The sequence below is a fragment of the Crocodylus siamensis genome, chromosome 1 (genome assembly GCF_052110815.1).
Source record: "Crocodylus siamensis isolate JL-2025a chromosome 1, ASM5211081v1, whole genome shotgun sequence".
NCBI lineage: Eukaryota > Metazoa > Chordata > Crocodylia > Crocodylidae > Crocodylus > Crocodylus siamensis.
In genome coordinates this window covers 147373548-147398819 of record NC_143395.1, presented here as the reverse complement: position 1 = coordinate 147398819, position 25272 = coordinate 147373548, and the positions used below count along the sequence as shown (strand labels likewise).

The following is a 25272-nucleotide window of genomic DNA, read 5'->3' as shown; positions in this document are numbered from 1 at the left end:
CTTTGTGTTCCACACCTAAGTCACTCTGCTGACCTCCATACAGATCCACTCGTGTCCTTTTATTAGCCACTTAAGGCTTCTTTTCCCCAGAGCCTATGAATATGCCATGTTCCTGAACATGCCTCCCCTGATTACCAGGGACAGGTAGAGAGTACAGCTGGTAAGTCAAGAAAACAGACTGCACCAACAGAAAACATGCATCACTGATGAAGCTGAGGCATTCCATAGCTAATTTTTTTTTTAATCCAAAGAGGCATCCCAAATTATATTTAATATATTTAATAAATATAAAATGAATACACACACACACACACACAAAATGAATTACACAAGATTTCACCAGGAAAAGAACCTAAAGAACCAGTAGTGGTACATTCCCCATGTGCTACTCACTCATTAAACCAAAACAATACTGTTCAGAGTAGGTAGGTAATTTAGATCTTTATAACTGCAATCCTGCTCTCATTTCTCATTAACTAATTAACTGCTGATAAAAGTAACCACCAAAAGGTTCCAGTAAGAAAAACGGATGCAAGTCATCCACATGAAACACAGGGGGTTTTTTGTTTGTTTTTTTAAGTACGTGGAAAATGCAAAGTGGTTAAACAGGGATATCAAAGGTACAGTGCATCGGGATGGGGAAGAGGGGGCTGGGCAAGTTTGACACCAGAGTTAAAATCCTTTTTAAGCAGACATGTGCAAATAAATGCCAAGCAGAAATTTCAAATTAAATTAATCTTATTTTAAATAATTTTAAATATTTTGAATTGGTTAAATTACCATAAACTCAAGAAGTTTAAAATAATCTCATCAAAAGTTTGCAAAAAACAAAAACCACAAACACCCCACTTTTTCCACCAATTTGGAAACAGGCCAATTTTCAGGTTCATTTTGTTCTAGAGAGTACGTTACATAAGGATAAAAAAAAATAGGTTTGTGCTAGAGCTTGGCTGTATCCCCAAGTGACACATTGACCACTCAAATTAAATCCTATTTTCTGCCTCATTTTTACTCACTGTAGTTACAAGTAGTATCCAAGATTAACTGAAGAAAACAAAGATAAGAGTATTTACATCAATTTATTGGAAGTCAACGCATGAAATTGCTGTCAAGTAGTTTAAAAACTAAAATATTTAGCATCAGAATCAAATTACTCTTTTAGAAAAAAGTTTAAATTTCAAGATGAATTCTCCTTTCCACGTCAAGAGCTTACAATTTAAGGCCATGGTCCCACACAGACACACACTGTATTAGGGCCTAATGGACAGAGGCCTAAAGGCAGACAAGACAAAGCAGTGGGTAATGGTTCAGGGAACAGTGGACAAGATAAACGGTTATTAGTAGATATAAAGAACTGCGTAGGGAGGAGATGGCTATAAAGAGATCTGAAGTAAACAAGAGAATTCTTGGCAGATGAGAACAGAAAGACTGGACTGGGTACATAAACCCAAGTATAGACAGAAGGGACCAAGGTAGCAATTAGGTGAAAGGTTGAAGAATACAAGGTACTGGAGACAAAAATGAAGACATAAGAGGCCCATTTTTAATCTGATGCTTGGAAAGACTGCAACTGAAAATGGGGCTGACAGGCATCAAGTGGAGAGAGAGGATTTTACTTCAGAATATTCAAGAAGTCTCCACTGTGAAGAGGAGAGAAGAGCTGCCAAACCATAGAAGATTTCAGTAATCAAGGTAAGAGATAACCAGGGTTTCAGCAATGCAGACAAACAGCTAGTCTAGCTTTTCAGGATACTACAGATGAGAAACGATGAGATAACAAGAGACTAGATATAGAAGAAAACTACCAGGGTTCTGAGCTTCAAAGACAGAAAAGTTGTTAAACAGACTCAAAATTAGAAGAAACTTGGCTCTAAAGTTTCCATCATTAAGACGTTGCTAGAATCCACTGGATAGAGCAAGAGATACGAGATTGAATAATGTAAAGAGATAGATTTAGGAATAAATATGAAGGTAGGGTTGAACAAGTAGAAATAGATGAGAAGAAAAGGGACAAGACTGAGAAAAATAATCTCTCAAAAGACATGAAAGACAGGAGAATCAGCAAAGCAAACAACGAAACAAACCAAAAAAGAGAAAATGAGTGATCGGTTCAACTAAGCAGCCTACTTTTGGTTTTGCTAAATGGTGACCATTGTTAGTTGGGACTGCATACTCTGAATTTAGGGCAGTAGTTAGAAAGGAAAATGAGAAACAAACACGCATCCATGCATATATACAAAGTTAGAGAAAAATGCTTCACAGCAAAAGAAAGTGAGACAACAAAAAAAAAAAGCATGGAAAGATAAGAGAGGGTCTGAACAACAGAATAAGACCAGAAAAAAAGAGCAGAAGCAATAAGGTACAGTCAGTAAGCACGGAGATGGAAAATAGAAGAGAAGCTTCAGAACAAGAAATGAGAGTAAATTAGATGTTTAAGAAAGACAGGACAGCAAGAAAAGTTCTCGCCCCATGTTATTGTTATCAAGGTAAAAGTGAAAAAAAGAATTTAGCTGGTATCTCTTGTTTATTTATAAACAGCTCTGAGACCTCTGCCTCCACTGTAGCTAGAAGAAACCAACAGCACCAACAATTTATAATTTATAGCAAGCTGTCAGCTGAACACCTCACAAAGAGCATTACAGTATTCTAGTGAAAACTGCTGTATAGTCCTACATTTCATTAGATTCCTGACGCAAGAGAATGTGCATGGGAAGAGACAGCAGTTGAAGTGAATGGCAGATTTAAATACAGCCATGTATTACAGAAGGTTCCTAAATCTTATCACAGGGTGAGACTCTCTCTTCTTTAAAAATTCAAGTTCATATTGTTTTGTTTGCTTGTCTGTTTTAATCATATCATGATAACTGCTCACGGTACTCCAGGTAAAAAGACTCATCAGGGCTGAAGAGTGGAAGAATTCCTTCCCATTCGGATACAGAATACCCTCTAAACCAGTGTTTCTCAACCCATTGGTCACAACCCAAAAGTGGGTTGCAAGAATATATGAAAGGGTTGCAAACAAACTTTAAAAATGGATTCTCCTTTAAAGATGAAAACCATGGGAAACAGTGGCTTTTTCCCTTGTAGGCTGGCAGAGGTCCAGCCTGAAAGGGGCTGCATGGAGACCCATATGCCCCACATACACCCTTTGCCCCACACACTGGGTGACTGAGGGCAGCGGGTCAGGAACAAGGGACACTGGGTCAGGACTAGGCATTGATGTTTACAAATGGGTCCTGGTACAGAAAAGGTTGAGAAGCACTGCTCTAAACAGCATTCCCTGAGAACATATTTGGCTCGCTCATCTTCACTCCTTTTCAATGAAAAATACATGCCTTTTGTCCCTCCATTTTCAGTTCTGTCACCGATATTATTCAGTGCCCTTTTGCAAGACTTGGATAATAACTTCTGTCCCTTAAAAGTAGTGCACATAAGATACAAAGTTCAAGTAACCATCAACAAAATTATTATATACAAAATGCTGTCAAATGGACAAAGCGAATAGAAAAAAAAGAGTCAAATACCTCTCAGATCTCTCTCAGTTACTGGTTTTTTTGGCAATTACTTGTAACAGCAATATATATAATATTTTCTGATGGAAGTACAATTTTAACTGGATTATTACAAAAGAAGTTAAGACATGCCTGAAGATGAGCATTTTAAGAGAGGCTAAGGCCAGGCATTTGGAAGGACTTTTGAGGACATCCTACCCCAGTGTAACTAGATTATGACTGGGAAAAAGGACTATGCTCCAAACTTCTGTGGGACAGCTGGAACCCCAACCAACATTTTTTGATAACCTGAACCTGCCCTCAATGAAAGAGGTTCCAAGCTGGAGCTCCTAAAGGAGACAGGCAGGCAATTCAACTTCAAATTCAAAAGTGACTGAGGCTGTTGAAGGTTGGCATCAAGAGCAGCTGCCCCTAATCCCAGCTTCACAAAAATGCTACCAAAATATGTCCTTGCAGCAGTAATGAAAAATACAGAAATGAATGTTGCCTTTTGATTTTGGCACTCCCAGAATTTAAAAACAGTTAAATTAATAATTAGAAATAAACCAAGGATTTTGGTTAAGGAAGTAACAGAAATATATTTTAAAAAGCAAATTCTAAAATTTTACGTATTTACTATTACATATTTCCAGAACATACATGAGATCAAGCTATGTATCATCCTAAAGCTAGGAAAAGTTAATAGAAGAAGACATGAGAGAATAAAACAGCTGTAAACTGCCACAGGTAGGAAAGGCTTGAACATTACAGAATTCTAATTCCCACAAATTTCAGTGATATTGACTGGGGAAACAAGTGGCTATATGCAGGGCAGTTTTCTAAGAAAATCATAAGAGCTCTATATTAATATGAAAATACATTTATGGGTATAATTATAACTATTGTCTGATCTACAGACACATTGTGATGTTATCAACTTGCAGAGGGGATAATAATGACACGTCTGCAGTCACTGCAAAAGTACTTATGAAAGAAGAATCCACCATACATAAGCACATCCCCTCCCCCTCATTTCCTGATCAGTGTCTGCTGCCTGCATAAAACATCTTCTCACTAAGCAGCTGCTTCTATTGGTATGAGCCACAACAGTTAGCATAAAACTCAACTGAAGTTTGCCGAAGACCAAAAAAACAAAGATCTTGAAATACGGGTAAGGTTTATAATACATGGACTCCACATATAATATGCCCCTGAACTTGAGCTGTGCACTGACTATAGCTAAAGCAGCCTGACAGACAGGAAGAGCCGAAGAGGGAGAGAAACCGAACAGAAAGAAAGGTGAGAGAAACATGAGACGGGCAGAAACAAAGATAACACATAGATGCAAAGAGAAGGGGACAGTAAAACAGGCAGAAAGGACACTAAATGGTGTAAAATAATTAGCCTAATATTTATGCCACTAAAATTCCCTAGGCCAAAGCCAAGACAAGACCCACCTGAACTGTTTTGATAATTTAGGTAACTACCACAAAAATAGGTTTCTTACTGTATTATTTCTAATGCAATATAAGACATATGAAGAAAATACAACAAAATTCTAAGGGTCTAAGGAGTACATAGATATTTGTGTTTGTGTGTTTACCTCTACCTTCTCAAATGGATTCTGCATCCTAGGTTTGATAAGCCTTATTCTGAACCATAATAATATAGTTGAGAGAAGCACCTTAGCCCACAATCCTGTTGTCTCTCTAGTGTTTTCATTTCTATAGAGGTGTCTAGTTCAAGAACTCTTTATTTGCTTGAAACATACTGTGAACTAACTTCTAATATAGTTAACAGCACATAACCTTTACATAAAGAACAATACATAAACAAAAACAACAAGATGTGCATTATTTCCTTTCTAAGTCAGGGCTTTGAGATGGTTAAAGCAAAGTGCATTTAAGCATTACACTAAGGTTCTCAAATTTTTTTCAGTGTGAACAATGTCTTACTAAAAAAACTGTCTTGTTGATACTTCCCTTTCCATTCAACAGCTTACTGCTTCCCTTTGACAACTGAAGCAATTGTTTACATGTAAAAGTGCTGTTAGAAAAGTATTAGCTAAGTAAAAGTAAAGATGGCATTAGCTGTTTTTTTAACAATATTTTAAGAGATAAATATAAGAACAACCCATATTACATTGCCTTTCGGATTTCTAAGACCACTAGAAAATGCTGCATCTTGCCACTGCTTCACAGATTATGATTTGAAAATTACCATATTATACCAAGGACATTACTGAACAGCGTTTCCTTCAACTCGTATCCACAGCAGCAATGAGTACCAAAGGAAAACGTTAAAAATACAACAACACTAACTGCAATCACAAGATGGGAGGAAAAAACACTTTCCATATTATTATTATGAAAATGAATTACTTCATGAAGATTCCAAGCTTATTAACATACCTTCTTTTGCTAAATTTTGCCAAGCCAGACCTAAAGGAACAGACTACTTCCTTAAATTTAAACATCATCTAGAACTAAGTAGGGACCAACCTTTGTACAAGTCTAACACTGCCTTGCCTCCATACCTAGCCCGCTGGGATGCCTAAATTACACCAACGTTCTTATGAATACATTAACAATGTAAAGTTATCAGTAAGATCATTGTATGATTCCATACTATACCTTCTGGTAAACTATAGAACACACAAGGTCTTTGACAGCAGAAAGGGACAGGTCCTGAGCTTCAATGGTGACAGTTTCTCGAGTAAGACCAATCTGCAGTAGGAATGAGATCCCATGCATAGAGCCCCTGGAGTTAGTGAGACTCTGTGTACTGAGGCTGCCATTGGACAGTCGGCTGGAGAGTCCAGACTGGGGACTTGAAGATAAAGAAGGCGTTGGCGGTGCAGCAGCATGAGATGCAGGTGGGGAAAACTTCTGTAAGGATGGAGGAGAGGAGTCGTTTCCTGACATCTGACTTGCTTTAAATCTGTAGAGATTTGCCTAGTAGTCAAATTTTAAGAAAAATATTCTACCAGTTTGTTGGTTTAAATTGTAAAATTAAAGAGTCTAATGTTCCCTTTTTTATAGTTCACTTGAAGGCCTCTGACCTGTAAGTCACGTTCATTTTCCCTTTCATTCCGTTTACACTGGCTGATGAGTAACAGTATTTCAGCCGGAAGTTATTTTAAATGAAAGGTCCTCTTCCCAGAGTTTCAATCAGCTGATCCAAAAACACAGACTTGCCTTTAGCACCACATCCAAATGAGGCTTAAATCACACAACTGCCCACTTCAGAAGGGCACAAGGATCTTTCATTTCATTACTTTTGAGAAACGTCAGTCCCAAATTAAACAAAAGCAGTAGTAGCTCTTTAAAAAATATATATATTCCTTCTGTGACTTAACTCCAGAGACTAAAATAACAAACGCAGGTTCATCTTCACCAAGCTGTCTTTTTAACCTTGACCAAAAGGTGTGGACAACGTCCTGAGCAAACAGTAATGTTTATATCAAGGTTTAGGTGGGTCTATTCCTTCCTCTGAAGTTTTCCAAGTTTGCTGGCATGTAAGGGCATAGTTAAAAGGTTACCTTCACCGGTCTCCAAATTTTCATTTTCGTAAAATGTTTTCTCTCATGAAAGAAACAAACCCATTAATCTCTTGGGTCACCCAGAAAATCTGCAGCATTTTGAAACGTATTCTGCCTATAGAAGAAAAAAATTGAAGTCATTATTTCAAATTGCTCCATAACATTGCTTAATGGCAGTATAACCACACTAGTTTTAAAGCTAGTTAATCAATTTTTACATTCATTTTGCTGGTTAGCAACTGATGCTTAAAACGTTCCCTGACACGTGATATAGCAGGTTAAGGATGTCTACAGCTTCCTGACATGGCTGCCATATTTAGCATTTTATGGTTGTTTGAGTAGACCACAGCTCTGCTGTATGAGTATATAGTCTGCAGGTGATGAGTGGAGAAGTAAATGTATTAAGTGAAAAACCATAGTCCCATCATCAAAAAAAAGTGTACACAATGTGCACGTAACATGGAATTTAACAACTACTCTTATTCGAGTTGACATTAAACTGTGAAACATTTATTATTCCATATAGCACTTAGAAAAGCTTAATTACATCCCCAGAATACATTTATATAACGTTTTCAGAAGAGCTAGAAGTAGCACATGATTTTAACTAGAAATAATAAACCTACCATATTCTGTTTTATTATTGTTCTGTGACGCATTTGGGGGGTTTTGCTCTGCTTTGGTGACCATGGACGCTCTGTATTTTTGTTACAAGATTTTGTTGTTGCCCAAACCAGTTTTTCAAGCAGGAAGGAATGCTGAATACCAGTTTAAGTCATTTGAATCTGTACCAGCTGTTATGTTAATAGTACTGAGCAGTTTTAGTCAGATATATTAAAAATCAAGGCGACTCAAATGTCTATTTCTAGAAGAACTAACCTTCTTCCACATTTATATTATAAATAGGTTTAAAATACAAAGAAGTGGGTGGAGTTGCAAATGCTTATGAGAACTGAGCTAGGATCCAGAAAGACCTTAATTGACTGTGTAACATTTCTCAGACAAAATGCATGACAAGGGCAAGTGCAAAGTCCTCCACTTGGGATAGAATAACTGCATGCACAAATAGAGACCAGGGAATGACTGGCTAGGCTGCAGTACTGCAGAAAAGGGCCTGGGGGGGGTTACAGTAGCTCATAAAGCTGAATACAAGCCAACAGGGATCTCCTGCAAAACAGACAGGCCAATAGCATGCTGAGTTGTATTAGCAAGAATGTCACTTGCAAATCAAGGGAAGTGGTTCTGCTCTATTCAGGACTGTTCAAGCCACATGAAGTACAGTGCCCAGTTTTGGGCCCCACACTTCAAGAAGGATTTGGACAGTTTGGAAAGTCTAGCACAGAGCAACAAAAATGATTAGGGACCTGCGAAACAAGATTATGAGAAAAGGCTAAAAGAACTAGGGTTAATTAGTCTGGAGAAGAGAAAACTGAGGGGGGATTTGATAACAGTCTTCAAATATCTGAAGGGTGACTACAGCCAGGATGAAGATGGGCTTTTCTGTGTGCTTGCAGGGGACAGGACTGAGGAGCAATGTCCTCAGGCTGCAGCAGTAATGTAAATTAGAGATTAAAAGGGACTTTCAGACTATGTGGGTGGTCAAGCACTTGAACAGACTACCTAGGGGAGTTGTGCAATCTCCATCCTTGGAAGATTTCAAGAGCAGATTAAACAGACACTTGTATGAGATAGTTTAGTCAGGGATGATCCTGTCTTGAGCAGGGGACTAGACTAGATCAGTGGTTCTCAACCCTTTGCGCCTTACGTCCCACAAATCGTCTTGGTCAAAAAACCCTGGTCCCACCATGATAAAAACAAAACCCCACAAAATTGAACTGTTCAAGGTACCTGTTGATTCATCTATCTGAAGTGCAAACAACTGATTTTTTTCAATCAGGCAATGAGCTGAAGTTCCACCTACCTGACCTTTGACTCCCACTGGTTGAGAAACATTGGACTAGATAACCTCTCGAGGTCCCTTCTAGCACTACTTTCCTATGATGTTATGATCCTAAGCATCTCATCACATTTCTGAAACATGAACATGAGCCCAATTTTATGAGATGTCGAACACAATTTTATCTCACTTCCTTCCCCCAGGGTACTCAGCATCTAACAAAGGTGCCCAGGATTTAGGAAAGCATAATAAATGCTCCCACTTAAGTTTCACCTACACATCTTCTCCAGTTTGGAACAGTAAGAGAAATGCTAGCAAATAAATCATTCTGCCTTGCCCCATATAACTCTTGTTTCCATAAAAAAAGAAACATCTACAAATGAACCAGGTGACTTAAGTAGCAGGATACCATCTACAATGCTTCTCCTTCAAGGAGAACAGACCAACATAGGAAACGAAAGCAAATCAAGCTACCCTGCTTTTTTGAGACAAAGGAATTTTGACAATTTTTTTTTTTATGGACCAACTGCATATTTGACAGATGTTAGACAAGCTTTTGAGCATAGAAGTGACCTCCAGGATGGGAAAGAATCAGACACAACCATACACCTGACTATCATCTCAAGCAATGGTCTCAAGTTGCAGCAAGGGAAGTTCAGATCAGCTATTAGGAAAAACTCTCTCACCAGGCAGGTAGTAAAGCCATTGGAACAGGTTACCCAGAAGTGGTGGAATCTCTCTCCTCAGAGATCTTTTAAGTCCCACCTAGACAAAGCCTCAACTGGGATGATGCATTTTGGGATGGTCCTGCTCAAAGCAGGGGCTTGAACTAGATGACCTCCTGCGGTCCTTTCCCCAACCCTAATTTCCTATGGTCCTACGACTTCCTGCACCGCCTCAGCTACAACACTCCAACCCTACTACATAATTTTTGTGACATTTTCTGTAGATGAAGGACTCTCAGACAGTGTTTCACTATTTCACTGCTTCTAACAAGTCACACACATGCACACCCACCCTCCCCCAGTTTCCTTCAGCACTAACTTCAGAAGGAATCAACCTAATTCAAATCCTGCAGGTTTAATTTAACAAATTAAACCAACTAACAAATACTGGCCCACCGCACAACTAAAGTATCTGTTTCAGCGTTTTGTTTGGTTCTAAATTGGTTACACTTGGGGGAAAAAAATACAAAGGGTTGCAATCTTAAGGGGGGGGGAAATGGATCGGGGGGATGATCCTGAAAAAACAGCAGCAATAACAAGGCTAACTCAGATCAAAGTGGCCAACTGCAAAATTGGTGCCTGAGCTTGTAGCAGCCCTTCTTCCCCAGGCAAAACACAAACAAACAAGCAACTACTCTGGTTTCTGGTGTAATAGTTACAATATTATGCTTTAAGCACTCAAGTATATATGGGGGTGGCGGGGGCAGACAGGTCCCACCTCAAAGAGCACCCTGCTCTTGCCACCCGCCCGAGCTCAGCTGGGACATGAGAGGAAGAACAAGGGTGACAGTAACGAGAGTGGGCAGCAACTGCTCAGCCAGGCATGTGCGTAGCACAGCTGTGCCCGCAAACAGTCAGGGGCCCAGCTGATCCACGCTGGTGGGGCGTGACTGCCTTGCCCTGAGGAGCCAAGGGCCTTCACCACCCGCACGGGGCAGGACAGCGGGGCCAGGGGAACAAGGCAACCTGGGCCAAGCATGGCCCTCTCCCTACCCCCACCACCTTCACTTTTATTTCTTTCCTGAAGAGTAATATCTGCCTTACCTTCATAACTACCATATTTACACAAATACAAGACCAGGTCCCGTGTGGCCCCCTCAATTGGCATGAGAAAAAAAACACCTCCTCATTCTTATCACCTTATAAAAGGGGCTCCCACTAAATGCAGTGGCTAGTATTAAACTCCCCCACCCCGGCCCCTCGCAGCTACCTGCCCTCCCGGGGGGGAAAACCTGCTCATTACCATTAAGCGACGTCACAAAGGGGGGGGAGGCGGAGGCAGCACCACAGGGCAGCGGGGAACCCCTCCCCCCCGGTCGCGGGCCGCAACAGCCGGAGATGATGTGGCCTCGGCTGCACCCCACCCCCACCCCCGGCCCGGCGCCCCCCGCGCACCCACCTGCTGGATGGAGCGAGGCCGGCGGCGCGGAGCCGCTTCACGCGCATCTCCGGCTCGGCGCAGCCTGCGGCTGCCCGCGCGTACCCGCCCTCCCTCACGCAGCGCCGCCCGGCAGTGAGGGCGGGCTACTGGTGGGGGGGGGGGGACAGGGAAACAGCGGCGGGAGGGGGGGGATGCAGGGGCATGCTGGGAGCCGCAGTCCCGCTGTGCCTCCAGCACGCCGCCCCGCGCGGCGCGAGGGACTACAAGTCCCGCGAAGCACCGCGCGGGGCAACGGGCGGGGGGGTGGCGCGGCGCATGTGCAGGCGCCCGCTGGAGTTTCCGTTAGGTGGTGGCGGTTGCTGCCCCGACCCGCTAACGGGGCAGCAGAAGGGGCGGGGTTTCCAACGCGCTCTGTGCCGGCGGCTGCTCAGACGTTTCGTGCCAACCTCCGGCCCCGTTACCTCTTCCCCTCCCCCCAGCGTTTCTCTGGCGCTGCCCCCCTTTGCTCTGACTGGCGCAGTCTTAACCCCTCCGGCCTCTGACTCCTGCCTCTCCACCCCCTAGGGTGGCCATCATAGAGGACAGTCCGGTTGTCCTCTGTTGATACAAAACCAGTCACCTTTATGTCCTCTATTTTTCTTTTCTTGGAGAGAAAAACAGAGGCCATGAAGGCATCTGGTTTAATACCAGTAGAGAAAAGAGTAGCAGAAAACGGGAACGTCCTCTATGACGGCCCCAGGAACCCTCACAGTGCTCTGTACCCACCCTGAGGGCACAGCTATGGCAGACTGTGGTGGTCAGTGCTGCCAGCGCAGGGTTTCCCCGCAGGAGTTTTGTATTCTTAAGCAGTTCTGCTACACTTGACATACTACATGCATGGTTCAAAGGTGAATCATGCAAAAAATTTCAACCAGCCACAGGTGCAAAGGCTTATCATGCTATATGAATGGCTCTCCAGGTACAAAAAAAGCCAACCAGTTATCAAGTTAGTGCTTGGGAATGTGTAGCAATTCTATGGCTGGTTTCTATTAAGCTTTAATTTGAAGTGGAGCAGGGCCCAAGATGAGGTATCTTCCTCTAGAGGCTGACCAGATATTCACAAGGCTGCTGAAGGCCTCTGCTACACCTTACATATATTGCGCAGTTGATTAGATGTAGCCAGGTCACATGGGCAACACAATTCTGACACAATAAAAACGACTAGCCCAGCTCTAAAAAGAGCCAACCAGCTACTAAGTTAGGGCTTGAAAATGCGTAACAACACAGATCCCTGGGAGGACCCCCTGGTTTATCTCTTTCCATCCCAAATACCGTTCGGAGTCACTCTATGTTCTACCCTTAAGCCAATTGCTATTCCACAAGTGGACCTTCCCATGACTACCTAATGTTATTAAGAGCCTTTGATGGGGGGGCCTTGCCAAAGGGGTTTTGGAAGTCTGATATACTACTTCAACTGGATAACCCTGATCCACCTGCTTACTGACACATTCAAGAAACTCTAATAGGTTCGTGGTGGTAGTGGCGATCAGTGGCACACAGTGGCCAGGGCACTTTCTCCACCCTGGGCTGTGCATTGCTCTGCTGCATGTCACCAGTCCCCTGAACAGCACTGCAGCCATTCTTGCTCTGGGGTGTGGGATGTGAGATCAGCCCTCAACTGCAGCCTGCATTTACCCTTGCCACTGCATTCAGGGCTACCCATCGCCACTGGTGACACATATTGATGACAGCTGGTAGCAATGGTAGGTGGAAGCTGCAGTAGTGGGGTGAGGGAGTAGCCACAGACGCACCGCAGGGGGGAGCTGGGGGGCTGCACAGACAAATGGCAGGAGGAGTCAAAGGCAAATGTGTCTCAAGCAGTGGCCCACAATTTTTAAATGTCACTGAACACTAGTCTAACACATTATTAATGTAGACTATAACTCCACCACCTTTACCTTTATTTCTATCTTTCCTGAATAATGCATGCCCTGCAATATCTGCCTTACATTCATAATTACTGTATGTACTCAAATACAAGACAAGGTTTTTTCACCCAGTTAGCTGGCATAAGAAAAAAGCCCCTCATTTCTTGTAATCTTCTACAAGGAACTCTCACTAAATGCACTGTCTGTTATTAAACTGCTGCTAAAAGCAACATGTGCTCAGCCACGGAAAGCAACTATGAAGTTGATTCAATGCAGCCAAAACTGAGCTTGACTATAAAACACATGGCGAGCATACTTTTTTATATTTTTTGGTGACATCCTACATGCAAGCCCCAGGCCTGGATGCCTTCGAGCTCAGATGCCCCCTAGTCTTGCTTTCTCCTAGCTAAAAGGCTGAGAAGCAGCTAGGGGAAAAGCGCAAAAGCAGCCCCCATTCCCACAAAATTGATAGGAACCTACCACAAGGATAGGTCAGTGAACCCTTTTTCTTTTTCTTTTTGCAAATTTTATTAAAAACACACTTATCACCCTACATGTACAAAGCTTCACATATTAAGCATCCTTGTTTTACCAAAACTTCATATTGCAAAAACAACTACATATCCAAAACCATACAGCCACACATATATTAAACACATTAACAACATACATCAGAAACAAAGAAACCCCTTACAGAACTCTTTTTCTTCATACAAAATCCCAAGAAAAACTATTACCTCGCTAACCACCTGCAACACTCCACCCCTCCAATCAGTCCTCTCTGTTGGTACAGTGAAACAAGTGTTTCTAGTCCTTTTTCCTCCATTTCTTCTCTGCCTTTTTTTCTCCATCTCTTCCTAGTCCTAATCAATGTAATATTTTAATTCCTGCAGCCCCAGCTTCAGGCACTCTCTTTCAGTAAAAGCCAAAAAACCCCAGAGATTTCTTACTTTCCATAAACTAGTTTTAACACATGGGCTAGGGACAGATATTCAAAAAGCCTGAACCTGAATTGCTTCAATCTTTGCAGGTTAGTCTAACCTGGCTAGGCTGGGCCAGTTCGTAACTGTGCAGACATCCCAAAAATGCAGGCACATGCTTGCAGTGGCTCAGGCTAGAAGCCAGGGGGCAAGAGAACAGCCCTCCTTTCCCTTCTACACTGCTGAGCTGAGGGGGACATGGCAAAGCCCCAGCAGGATACTCTGATTAGGGAGGGGTTCCCCTTGCCCAAAAGCCCAGCAGGCAATTGATAACACAGTGTTTATCACCCCTTTCTCAGTGGTTATTACTCCATCAGAAAACAAAGCCTCCATTAGTTCAAGCTCTTCTTAAACAGTTTTTCCAAGGAAGGAACCAGCCTCCCACAGCACGGACCATAGCCAGCATGTGGTCTGCTAGCTAATGCTGAGTGGTATCTATGTAAGGCAGAGAGGAGGGGAAAACCCTGCTTAGCAGGGAGTGGGGAGGGGAGAGGGGGGAATGGGAAAGCCAGGCAGTCTCTGCTGGAGCTCCAGCCAGGGAGCAAAGGGAGGGGGGGGCACAGCTCAGCTGTGGTGCAGACAGCCCAGCCCAGAAAGCATGCTGAGATGCTGGGGAAGTCTAATTTAACTTAAACTAGGAAGAGGACTGGGACAGATATTGCATAAACCAGTTTGACCCAAATCAGTTAAGTCTGATACTACATTCAACCAGGATTATCTCAAACCTGTTTCAGCCATTTGCAAGCTGGTTTACGTGCACCGAACATATGTGCTGTTACAGGTTTAAACCAGTTTCTGATCATTTGAACCGGTTTATGTATAATGTTTGTTCCTAGCCATGCTAATAAAGTCCTTAATAACATTTCCTCCACGCCTTTTGGTATGATCCCATATAGTACCATTTCCTGTGCTATCACAGTTTTATTTTGGTGACACTCAAAAAGCAGTGGCCCCTTTCCCACAACTCTTTTGCATATGTACACTCCCAAAACACACATCCCACCATTTCTTCTTCCCCTTACCTTGATGAGCTTGTCCAGCTCCATGTGTGTTGTACCTCTCTCACCACCAAGACCTTTGTTACTATCTATGCTAGGTCAGCATGTTCCCCTTTTAGTTGTTTACCCACCACTGCTCCACATACCTTCTTCACTGAGCTGGGGGGTCACTGTGGCTTGAAATACTGTTGACTCTGATGGGGCCCAGACATGGGCAACTGGTGCCTCCTGAGTCTGGGGGGGGCACCTCGCCAGCCCTGTCCATTGGTAGCAGGGACAGGGCTGGCGAGCACCTGTAGATGCCACCAGCAGTGCCGGCAACAGGGTTGGCCCTGTCAGGGGGGGCATATGCCCCCTCTACCAGTCGCCTATGGGCCCAGCCCAATGAACTGTGTGGTAAATCACAAGTCGTTGACTTTGGACTAATATTTATGCATGGATGGTACTACATGTAAGATGATACTAAAGTGCTACTCAAAAGTGTGTTTGTGGAGTATTGTGCTAAAACTTGCAACAGTGTACAAAAATGATGATAATCATCAATCCTGGATGAATTAATTGTGTGGGTATTATATGCAAATTACTATAGCCATGTTTAATTTAAAGGTTATTGTTTTCAAATTTGCTCCTCACTTTTACGTGCTGAGGGAGAGCAGGGTCTGACAGTAAGGAGCAGGGAACAGGATCCCAAGGGAAAAAGTTACGAGAAAAGCAGAAACAAAGGGACTACCTTACCCCCAATTTATTTTCCTTGTTGTGGCATTGGGAGGGAGACAAATTCAAGGCAAACTCCAAAAATTAGATTCTATACCTGGAAAATTATAACGAATTTATAAATTTTCCATATATAGAATCTAATTATGGGGGGGGGTCATCTTATAATCAAAGCCATCTTCTATTTGAGTAAATACAGTATTATTCTATTTAATTTCTCCTGTTCATATAACACCTGGTTTCACACTGTGTATCCACAGTTCTAGTTTCTCCACATTTTTGCCAGAATTCATTACATTACGCAAATATTTCAGTTCTTAAGCTTCCCTTTTACTAGATTCTTCCAAAGACTTCTAGACATTTGTCCATTCCTTCCATGATCATCTTTGCTTCATAAACTGAAGGACACAGACTCCTGAGATACCTGCCAGGAGCACTCTTGTTCAACACAAGGGTGGATGGACATTATATGGAGCAAAATACCATATAACAGAGGTTCCTAAACTTACCAACAGAGCACTTGCTCAACAACTTCTCCTTGGTGAGTTGGCTGGTCACATAGCTAGTTCATGTTTTCGGTTACTAAATCATATCAGCCATAAAGATGGTTGTGTAGTAAACACTAACCTATCATGTAAGCAATTGTTTTGTGTAGTTGGCTGGGGTGTTATCTGATAAAGAATGGAGGGAATGCATGGAACTGTGTATAGAAGGAATGTGGTCCATGATACAATCTCCCCTTCAAGATGTGATTCATACAGCAAAATGTCTAAATGTTCCTAACATGTACTTCAAGACATCACATTCACTAACATCCCCTGCACACCTTTTCCCCAAAAATCAGCCCTCCAAATTTGGGCTGAACATCTTAAGAAGAGAAACAGATTTCTGTGCCAGAATTGAAGCATAGCAATGCTGTAGTGGCTGCACAGGGATGCTCTGATGGGTGCCAGGAGGCTGTCAGTCTACCTCAAGTCATCATAATTAGTTTTAACCATTTCAAAGCTGCTACCATTTGGTCAGTATTCCTTGTAGCCAGGATTCAGCCAGGACCTTGGAAAGTACCTGACCCCCAGTTATCTTTCCTGTTTGGTACAGAGGGCTGGACCTGATGATCTTCCAAGGGTCTCTTCTGGCCTTACAATCTATGAAAAATCTTTTTTTTTTTTACTCTGCCTTCCTGAAGTAAATTATGTATCTTATTCGGTGCATGTGGTATGCAAAAAAATATAGCAGGTTTGATGGAGTGCATTTACACCAAGGGGGCAAGATGGCCCCAAGCAAGTTCAACCTGCCTGCCCCTGCTGATATTCTCCAAACCAGGCAATGTAACAGTGAGGCTACTTCAGGCCAATTCTCTACTGCCACTCTCAAGTGGATTGGAAACTTAGGTCCCACGAGTAGCACCAGCTGGAGCAAACTGCCATCACAGCATAGACCCGCTCTGGAAGTCCCCAGATAGATCATGTGCTTAACATTTACATGCTATTAGTAGACTCAATGATTTAATTAGATAATTCTTCATGTAAAAAGTTAAAAATATCTGTCAGTTTTTGTTGAATCAGAACCTTACATGCAAATTTTCAAAAGTAGCCATCAATTTTTATCACATCTATTTTTGAGTGCTCAATATGAACAAAATAAGTATCTAAATATTTAAAAATAAGTGGCCACTTTTGACCCAAAGCCAGTTAAAGCCAATTGGGAGGATTTTTCTAGTGATTTCAATGGGCTTTGGATCAGGTCCTTAAACAGTATAGTTGATAGGACTGTACACCCATATTTGATCACGGGGGAGGGGGAAGATGAGGGCGGAGGAGACGATGACATACCAGGCCCAGCAACAGCCAGCGAGCCCAGACCAATGGTCAAAACGGAGAAACAGGTAAGCGATAGGGGACGGGGCATTGCTGAGACTAGGGGGTCAGTGGGCACAACCGCTGAAGGCCTCAAATGCCTCTACACGAATGCTCGAAGTATGGGGAAGAAGCAGGAGGAACTCGCCCTCCTCCTAGCTGTCACCAGCCCTGACATAGTAGGGATCACAGAAACGTGGTGGGACTCATCGCATGACTGGGCGGTGAGTGTCAAGGGCTATAGGCTATACAGGAAGGACAGGATAGGAAGGAAAGGTGGAGGAGTAGCACTCTACATCAAGGAGGAATATACTTCCTCGTTAATTAGCATGGGGGTAGAGGGGGGGCACTCTGAGGTGCTCTGGGTTAGAGTAAAAGGCAGTCCAGGGGAGAGAGACTTAACGGTGGGAGTCTACTATAGACCTCCCAACCAGGGAGAAGAGCTCGACCTGGAATTCTTAGGTCAGCTTACAGAGGCAGTGAGGGCTAAGGATGTGGTCATCATGGGGGACCTAAACTTCCCAGACATCTGCTGGGAGGAGCAGTCAGCCAAGTCTGATCGCTCACGTCGGTTCTTAGCCAGACTGCAGGACCTCCATCTAACCCAGGAGGTGCACAGCCCCACCAGGGGAGACGCCTTGTTGGACCTAGTGCTGGCCACGGGTGATGACCTGGTGAGGGGGCTGCGGGTGATGGGCCACCTGGGAGACAGTGATCATCGCTTGCTGGAATTCACCATCCAGCGTAAGGTGGCAAAGGGCTGCAGCAAGGCAACAGCCCTAGACTTTAGGAGGGCTGACTTCAACAAGCTAAGGAGGATAGTTGGGGAAGCGCTGAGGACCCAGAGGGGAAGGGAATCAGATGTCGAAGGTGAGTGGTTGCTCCTTAAGGAGACGATCCTCCATGCCCAAAGGGAGGTAATCCCAACAAGGGTCAAAGGGAGCAGGAGGGCACATAAACCCCCATGGCTCACTAAGAGCATCCGGGAATGTCTCCTTGCTAAAAGGGAGGCATATACCCAATGGAGAGATGGGGTCATCGCCAAGAAGGACTATGTTATAGTCGCCCGAGGATGTAGGGGGGCAGTCAGGAGGGCCAAGGCAGAGTTGGAGATAGGACTAGCTTCCCGGATTAAGGACAATAAGAAGTCCTTCTTCAAATACATAGGGGGTAAAAAGAGGGTCCCGGGTAATGTGGGGCCCCTGCAGGACACGATGGGCAACTTAGTCATCACGCCAGATGACAAAGCTAACATATTTAACGATTTCTTTGCCTCTGTCTTCCTAAGTAGGGACCAGTTCAGCCACCTCCCTGCTGGGCCCCCCTCGGGCCCCGAGAGAGACACGCCTGGGCCAAGGGTTAGCGAGGAGTTAGTTAGGGTACTTCTGGAGAAGCTGGACGTGTTCAAGTCCGCTGGTCCGGACGATCTTCACCCTAGGGTTCTACAGGAACTGGCTGAGGTCATTGCGGGACCCCTGGCACGGCTCTATGAGCACTCGTGGTGCTCTGGCGAGGTGCCGGAGGACTGGAAGAGGGCCAATGTGGTCCCTATCTTCAAAAAGGGAAAAAAAGAGGACCCGGGAAATTACAGGCCAGTTAGTCTGACCTCAATCCCGGGTAAGCTCTTTGAAAAAATTATCCTGGCACACATCCAGGAGGGCCTTGCGGGGGAATGCATGCTCAGGGGCAACCAACATGGGTTTATCAGTGGCAGGTCTTGTCAGACCAACCTGGTGGCCTTTTACGATCAGGTCACCAAATCATTAGACGCAGGGGTTGCTGTGGATGTAGTCTTTTTGGACTTCCGGAAGGCTTTCGACACTGTCTCTCACCCTGTCCTCATCAAAAAGCTGAGAGACTGTGGTGTCGATGCCCACACGGTCAAATGGGTCGCCAACTGGTTGGAGGGCCGCACCCAGAGGGTGGTAGTGGATGGGTTCTTCTCGACCTGGAAGGATGTGGGCAGTGGGGTTCCGCAGGGCTCGGTCCTCGGGCCTGCACTGTTCAACATCTTCATCAGTGACTTGGATGAGGGGGTAGAAAGCACCCTGTTCAAGTTTGCTGATGACACTAAGATGTGGGGGGATGTGGGTGCACTAGAAGGGTGCAATAGGCTACAAGCTGACCTTGACAGGTTGCAACGGTGGGCGGATGAGAATAGGATGGGGTTTAACACTGATAAGTGCAAGGTGTTGCACATGGGGAGGAAGAACCGGCACCACACTTACAGGTTGGGGAACTCTCCTCTTGCCAGCACGGAGACGGAAAAGGATCTTGGAGTCGTCATTGACTCCACGATGAACATGGGCCGGCAGTGTGGGGAGGCAGTCAAGAAGGCCAATCGTACCCTATCATGCATCCACAGATGCATCTCGAGCAGGTCCAGGGAGGTGATCCTCCCCCTCTATGCGGCACTGGTCAGGCCGCAGCTGGAGTACTGCGTCCAGTTCTGGGCGCCACACTTCAAGAGGGACGTGGACAATATGGAAAGAGTTCAGAGGAGGGCCACTCGTATGATCAGGGGTCAGCAGGGCAGGCCTTATGAGGATAGGCTACGGGACCTGAACCTGTTTAGCCTCCACAAGAGAAGGCTAAGGGGGGACCTTGTGGCCTGCTACAAACTGGTCAGGGGGGATCAGCAGGTATTGGGGGAGTCCCTGTTCCCCCGTGCTCTGCCAGGAGTGACCAGGAATAACGGTCACAAACTGGCGGAGGGTAAGTTTAGATTAGATATTAGGAGGCGCTACTTCACAGTCAGGGTGGCTAGGGCCTGGAACCAGCTTCCAGGGGAAGTGGTGCAGGCTCCGAGCCTGGGGATTTTTAAAAGGAAGTTAGATGAGCACCTTGCCGGGGTCATCTGACCCCGGTGCTCTTTCCTGCTAAGGCAGGGGGTCGGACTAGATGATCTACCTAGGTCCCTTCCGACTCTAGCTACTATGAAACTATGAAACTATGAAACATAATTAGCCTGGAGCTTCCTGTTGAAATCTGCAATTGTTTTAAACTAAGATTGCAGAAGTTAACGTCTGCTTGTGCTTTTAACTGCTTTTGAATGCTAAAACACCCTGGGACTTTGTAGTGCAGGATATTCTACGAATAGATTATGTTGTTGCCAAAGTGCTATACAACATAATTCTGAGCAATCTTTGTTTCTTTTTTCCCCATAAAGTGGGACACCCACACAACAACATTATAAACACAGAGATCACCTTCATTAGCATGATTTCTGTTCTTTGGCACAGCAAGGATTCATACTCTACAGTTTTAAGTTCAGCAGGCTTTTCACATAATGAGCAGCAACCCAAAAATAGTGATTTCTGGACCATAACAGATGGTCATTAGGTATTACCACAGTCACTGGTCAGCAATTAAGCTTCTTTGTAAAGAAGCTCAGCCCTACATCATCCAGTGTGGTTGATGCTGTTTTATTTGCTACCCTAAGCCATAATAGTTGCTTTTTCATAAATTAAAATCAAGGATGGATTAGTTAAACTCTAGTTATTATAGCATATAAAATAGCATTAGCACAAACCCAAAACAAATTGCTTTAAGCACATTCAAAACTACCTTCAGTGTTGAGTAACTGTTGCTGAAGAACCCAAAATGTTTTGTTCATATTTACAGATTTATAAGTAAAACAAATCTAAATTCAGTTCTTCACTTCAATATCTATATATAGTTACACATATGGCTGTACAAATTACAATATATAATATTGCTTACAATTACAATATATAATATTGCTACAACATGAGCATTCATGTCTGGATCATCTGCATTAATTGACAGTATAGGTAGCCTAATTTACTGTTTTCATAGCTAGAGCAATCTGTAATTATTTAACACTGGCCAATTGCCCATCAAGAATGACAGGGGATGGGGAGGGGAGGGACTGGGGCTGGGATGGAGTGCCGCCACCTAATGTCCCATGCTGTTACTGCTCTGCCTCTTGCAGAGAGCAGGGTGGGGAGCTGAGGCCAGTACCTCCCCCAACCCCATCCAGTCCTTGGGGTCGCTTGTAGGGAGGAGGGTGGGGGAGCTGAAGCCAGTAGCTCCCCCACTCTGTCTGGTCCTCGGCATGGCTTAGGAATCATGGCAGTGCTCCCCCACACTTGAAGCACTGTGATTGGCTGTTTCTGTCAGCCAATCAGAGTGCATATAAAGCGTTACAGCTGGACAGACAGACAGACAGACTTAGGCTTTTATAATATTAGAATTTCTGGTGGATTTCAAGCATTTATATGTGATTAATACTCATCTCTTTCTCTCTGTCCTGTGTGTGGGTGGGTAGATCTATCTATCTATCTATCTTCAGATATATTATTCATACACAAAAATATATATATGTATATGTGTATATATTATATATATGTATGTATGTGAATGTATTTGTGTGTGTGTCTGTAGTAGTGAAATGTTTGGGTTTGGGGCTTATGTATATTTGGGCTTCTGAGACAGTCTTCACAACTCAGATATTTTGCTACTAAAACCACCTGATTTCTCAATGTACAATTTTATCTCTGCATGACCCACTGGCTAAGCCAATGGTAATTCTAGCATTCTGTCTCGAAAAAGGTTAACTGGCTCTTCGCTAATTTTTTTTGTAAAATGTCTTGTATTCTACATGTAATACCATTTAAGATAGACAGATATCACTTTTTAGCAACTGTTTAATGACAGAAAATTTACATAGAGTTTTTCAACTCAGTGCCCTTGACATAGAGGTATGTTGCAATTATAGAGGGAAAACAAATCTATTCCTTTTCACTTTAGCACTCCAGTGTTTACAGAATTCTTGTAGCATCTAAATTATTTACAAATGGGGGAAAGTCCCAAGGGATTTGACTTCTGCCTTTATTTGTAGAATGTACAGATGTGGTTATTGCTCACTGTGCCAATCATGCATACCTGACACAGTCAATGCTCCCCTTTCAGTGAACAGGAATTTGGGCTTTGCAAGGAATGCTAGTTCAGGCCCTAAGATAGAAACTGATATTTACACAGGCAAAACTCATGATTATTTTTTGCCTTCTCAGCAGGTCACATCTTCTAATATTTTTCTATTCTTGTTGCTATGAAACCTCAGAGGTCTGGAGTTCAGACTTGGTTTGGATAAAATCCTGAAATTTGGGTGCATGTCTGAATTATCTCAGTCTTTCTACGGGGCTAACATTCTTCTCTACAAAGTCAAACCTTGTATCAAACCTTGTAATTGAAAAACCACCTACGATGGGAGAGTGGAAAGTAAAATTCACTGTTTAAAAAGTCAAATGTATGGGTCAAATTCATGCCTTGTATAAGTCCACTGAAAACAGTGGCATTACCCCACAGAAGTGTTTGATCTTTTGGAGTACAACCACCCACAGCTGTAGAAACATAAGGCTCCAATCCTGTGACCCAACTGAAGTGAGCAGTTCTGGCTCAGGTTAGTACTCTCATTCCAATTATGTAGTCCTGTTGCCCTAGTTATAAAATTAACATGACATTAAACCTAGTAAGGTCCTACATATTTAAGTAAGGGTTCAAGAATTAAATTCTGCAATACTATTAATATGCCAACAATTATATTTGGAGGCAATATAAGGAAACCAAGGCCCTGAATTATGTCACCATAAACATTACTTATATTAATTAAAAAAGGGCTGGTTCCAATACCCACTTCAATTAACAGAGATGTTCCAAATGCCTTTAGTGGTCCTTTGGTTAAGTATACTTACAAATAGTGCATATATGTCAAAGCAGTTTCGCCAAGTACAGGTATATATGTACAGTTCTGCTAAAAATATATCTCAAATGGCTTATGGGGGATTTAAATAAATGTGAAAACTGTATTACCTTCCCTCCTAGGATCTATTAGAAGAACTGAGCATCAAAAGCTCCAGTAACATTTAGAGGGGAAGCTCTATCCCTCTGAAAATCAGACCCCACATTAAATCAACAGCTTTTGATGTGTGCTTTTTCAGAGTTTAGAACAACAGGATATTCAGAGAATAATCAGAAAGAATCTGATTTTGGCTAAGACACTCATATGATGTAGTCTAATTGAGAGTACAAGTCGTGCACAGTGAACTCCACAAATATTTTATCTGGATGATGTCCCAGTCTGAGTCCACCAGATGGCACTATTATGGTGCCTGGTGTAAAGACAAGGGGTCCTCATAAAAAGCCCTGTAGAATCAATTTTTGCAGATAATTCACTTGTCATTTTTCTTGAAATAAACAGTTTGTACATACATTCTGGCCACCTTAGAAGACATCTATGTTGTAAAAAATATTTTAAATATTTTTATTCATTATAAAAAGTATGCTATTTTAAAAGGTCTAAAACACAATAAAAATAATAATTACAAGTCAAAGAGGGTATTGACATCTTGTTAATTTGATGGTGCAAAGTAGAACTAAGTTTCCCTTTAGAAATCACTGGGAATTGAATATTTAAAATCTTCTCTTCTTTGCATTTTCTTGTTATTGTTGAACCGAGTGTTATTATTTTTTAAATAATTTTAAAATTCCCTTGATGGTAAAGGTGATTTTCCCAGTCCTCCTCATATCATCACCAAGGACTGTTCCTAGGAAGTCTCATGAAGGCTCCTAAGCACTTAGTATTAAGTAACTATGTGATTACATCCTGATGAAGTTACTGGGGACTAAACTTCATGCTTGATGTTGAATGTGTGCTTAACTGTTTTGCTGGATGACTTAAGCTATACGTAAGTGCTTTGCTGATCTGAGGCACAATATAGCAACTCCGCCTGAGAAAGAAAACAGCTCCACACAAAGAATGAAGGTATTGAAACAGGTGTTTCTAACAAGCTGCTTTGAAGTTTTGTTTTTGATACATAGCAAAAGCTGCACTAAAGCAGTTAACTTCCTGCTATCTTCAGGTTGAAATAAAAGACCTTATATTTTTCCTAAACAGGATGTCAAAGTATCAGTTTTAATTTCAAAGTTTTCGTCCAAAGCCTTGACTGTTGCAAGAAATGTTTTCAGAAATGTTCTCCCTTAGGGAGAACCCCACTGCCCTCTGAATCTATATTATATGTATTCCCATTTCAATTTTTCCACCAGTCACATTTCCTGTTTCCCAAACCTCTAAAGTGGTCTAGCGTGCATGGGACAATTTTTAATATTAGGAAGTGGCTTTTGTGACCCAATTGCTTACCTGTACAGCAACTTTGAATCTACCACAGTGTTTGATATTTAAACAATAGTTAACATTTTCCTTTTTTTTTAAATGCTAATGAAACAGAACTCAGGTGGATAAACGGGAACTGAAACTGTTGATCTTTGTTCCATTTGCTTCTTCATGCTACCTCTCTATTTAAATATCATTTAGTGCCACTGATTTTAAGCCAAAAGTAATTTCCTGTGCAAGTACCATTTATAACTTGTAATTATTATTTATAATTAACTAGTTATTCTAGGAACAATGCAAGGGCTTTGTCCAGAATTTAGGTTCCTGTGATTCTTTTGTCTTCAGCCTTATGTACCACCTGAACATATTTGAAGGGTTGATTTCTGGGATGGGAAATCTCTGAATCTGAGTGGGTAAGAGAAGGATGGCTATTTTACCCATTTTCAACCTTTTTATGCCATTTTCTGGGATCCTTCTTAGTTTGGATAGTACTGGGTAGCCTGTAGGCATGTCTAAGCACTGCACTACAGGACTGAGGAGCACTAGACTGAGACATGCTATCTATGCCTGTGTCACGCTCACTAGTTCCTTAGCAGGAAACAGTGTAGCCAGCTGAGTGGGATGCTGCATGGGCACCAGCAAACTCT

At 42.9% G+C, this 25272-nt stretch overlaps 1 protein-coding gene across 2 annotated transcripts in view; it reads right to left on the bottom strand.

The window, feature by feature from the left end:
* PRKD3 (protein kinase D3) overlaps positions 1-11201 on the bottom strand; it is a 64463-nt gene extending 53262 nt beyond the window's left edge. The window contains exons 1-2 of one of the 2 annotated variants that reach the window (XM_090045087.1): positions 11054-11201; positions 6125-7147 (exon numbers count right to left, since the gene is read on the bottom strand). In XM_090045087.1, the coding sequence (XP_089901213.1) occupies positions 6125-6415 (291 nt within the window). In that variant the 5' untranslated portion in view covers positions 6416-7147; positions 11054-11201. Of the gene's footprint in view, positions 1-6124; positions 7148-11053 lie in introns of those variants that run through there. The other variant, XM_090045096.1, reaches the window with a different exon arrangement.
* Between the last annotated feature and the right edge of the window lie 14071 nt (positions 11202-25272).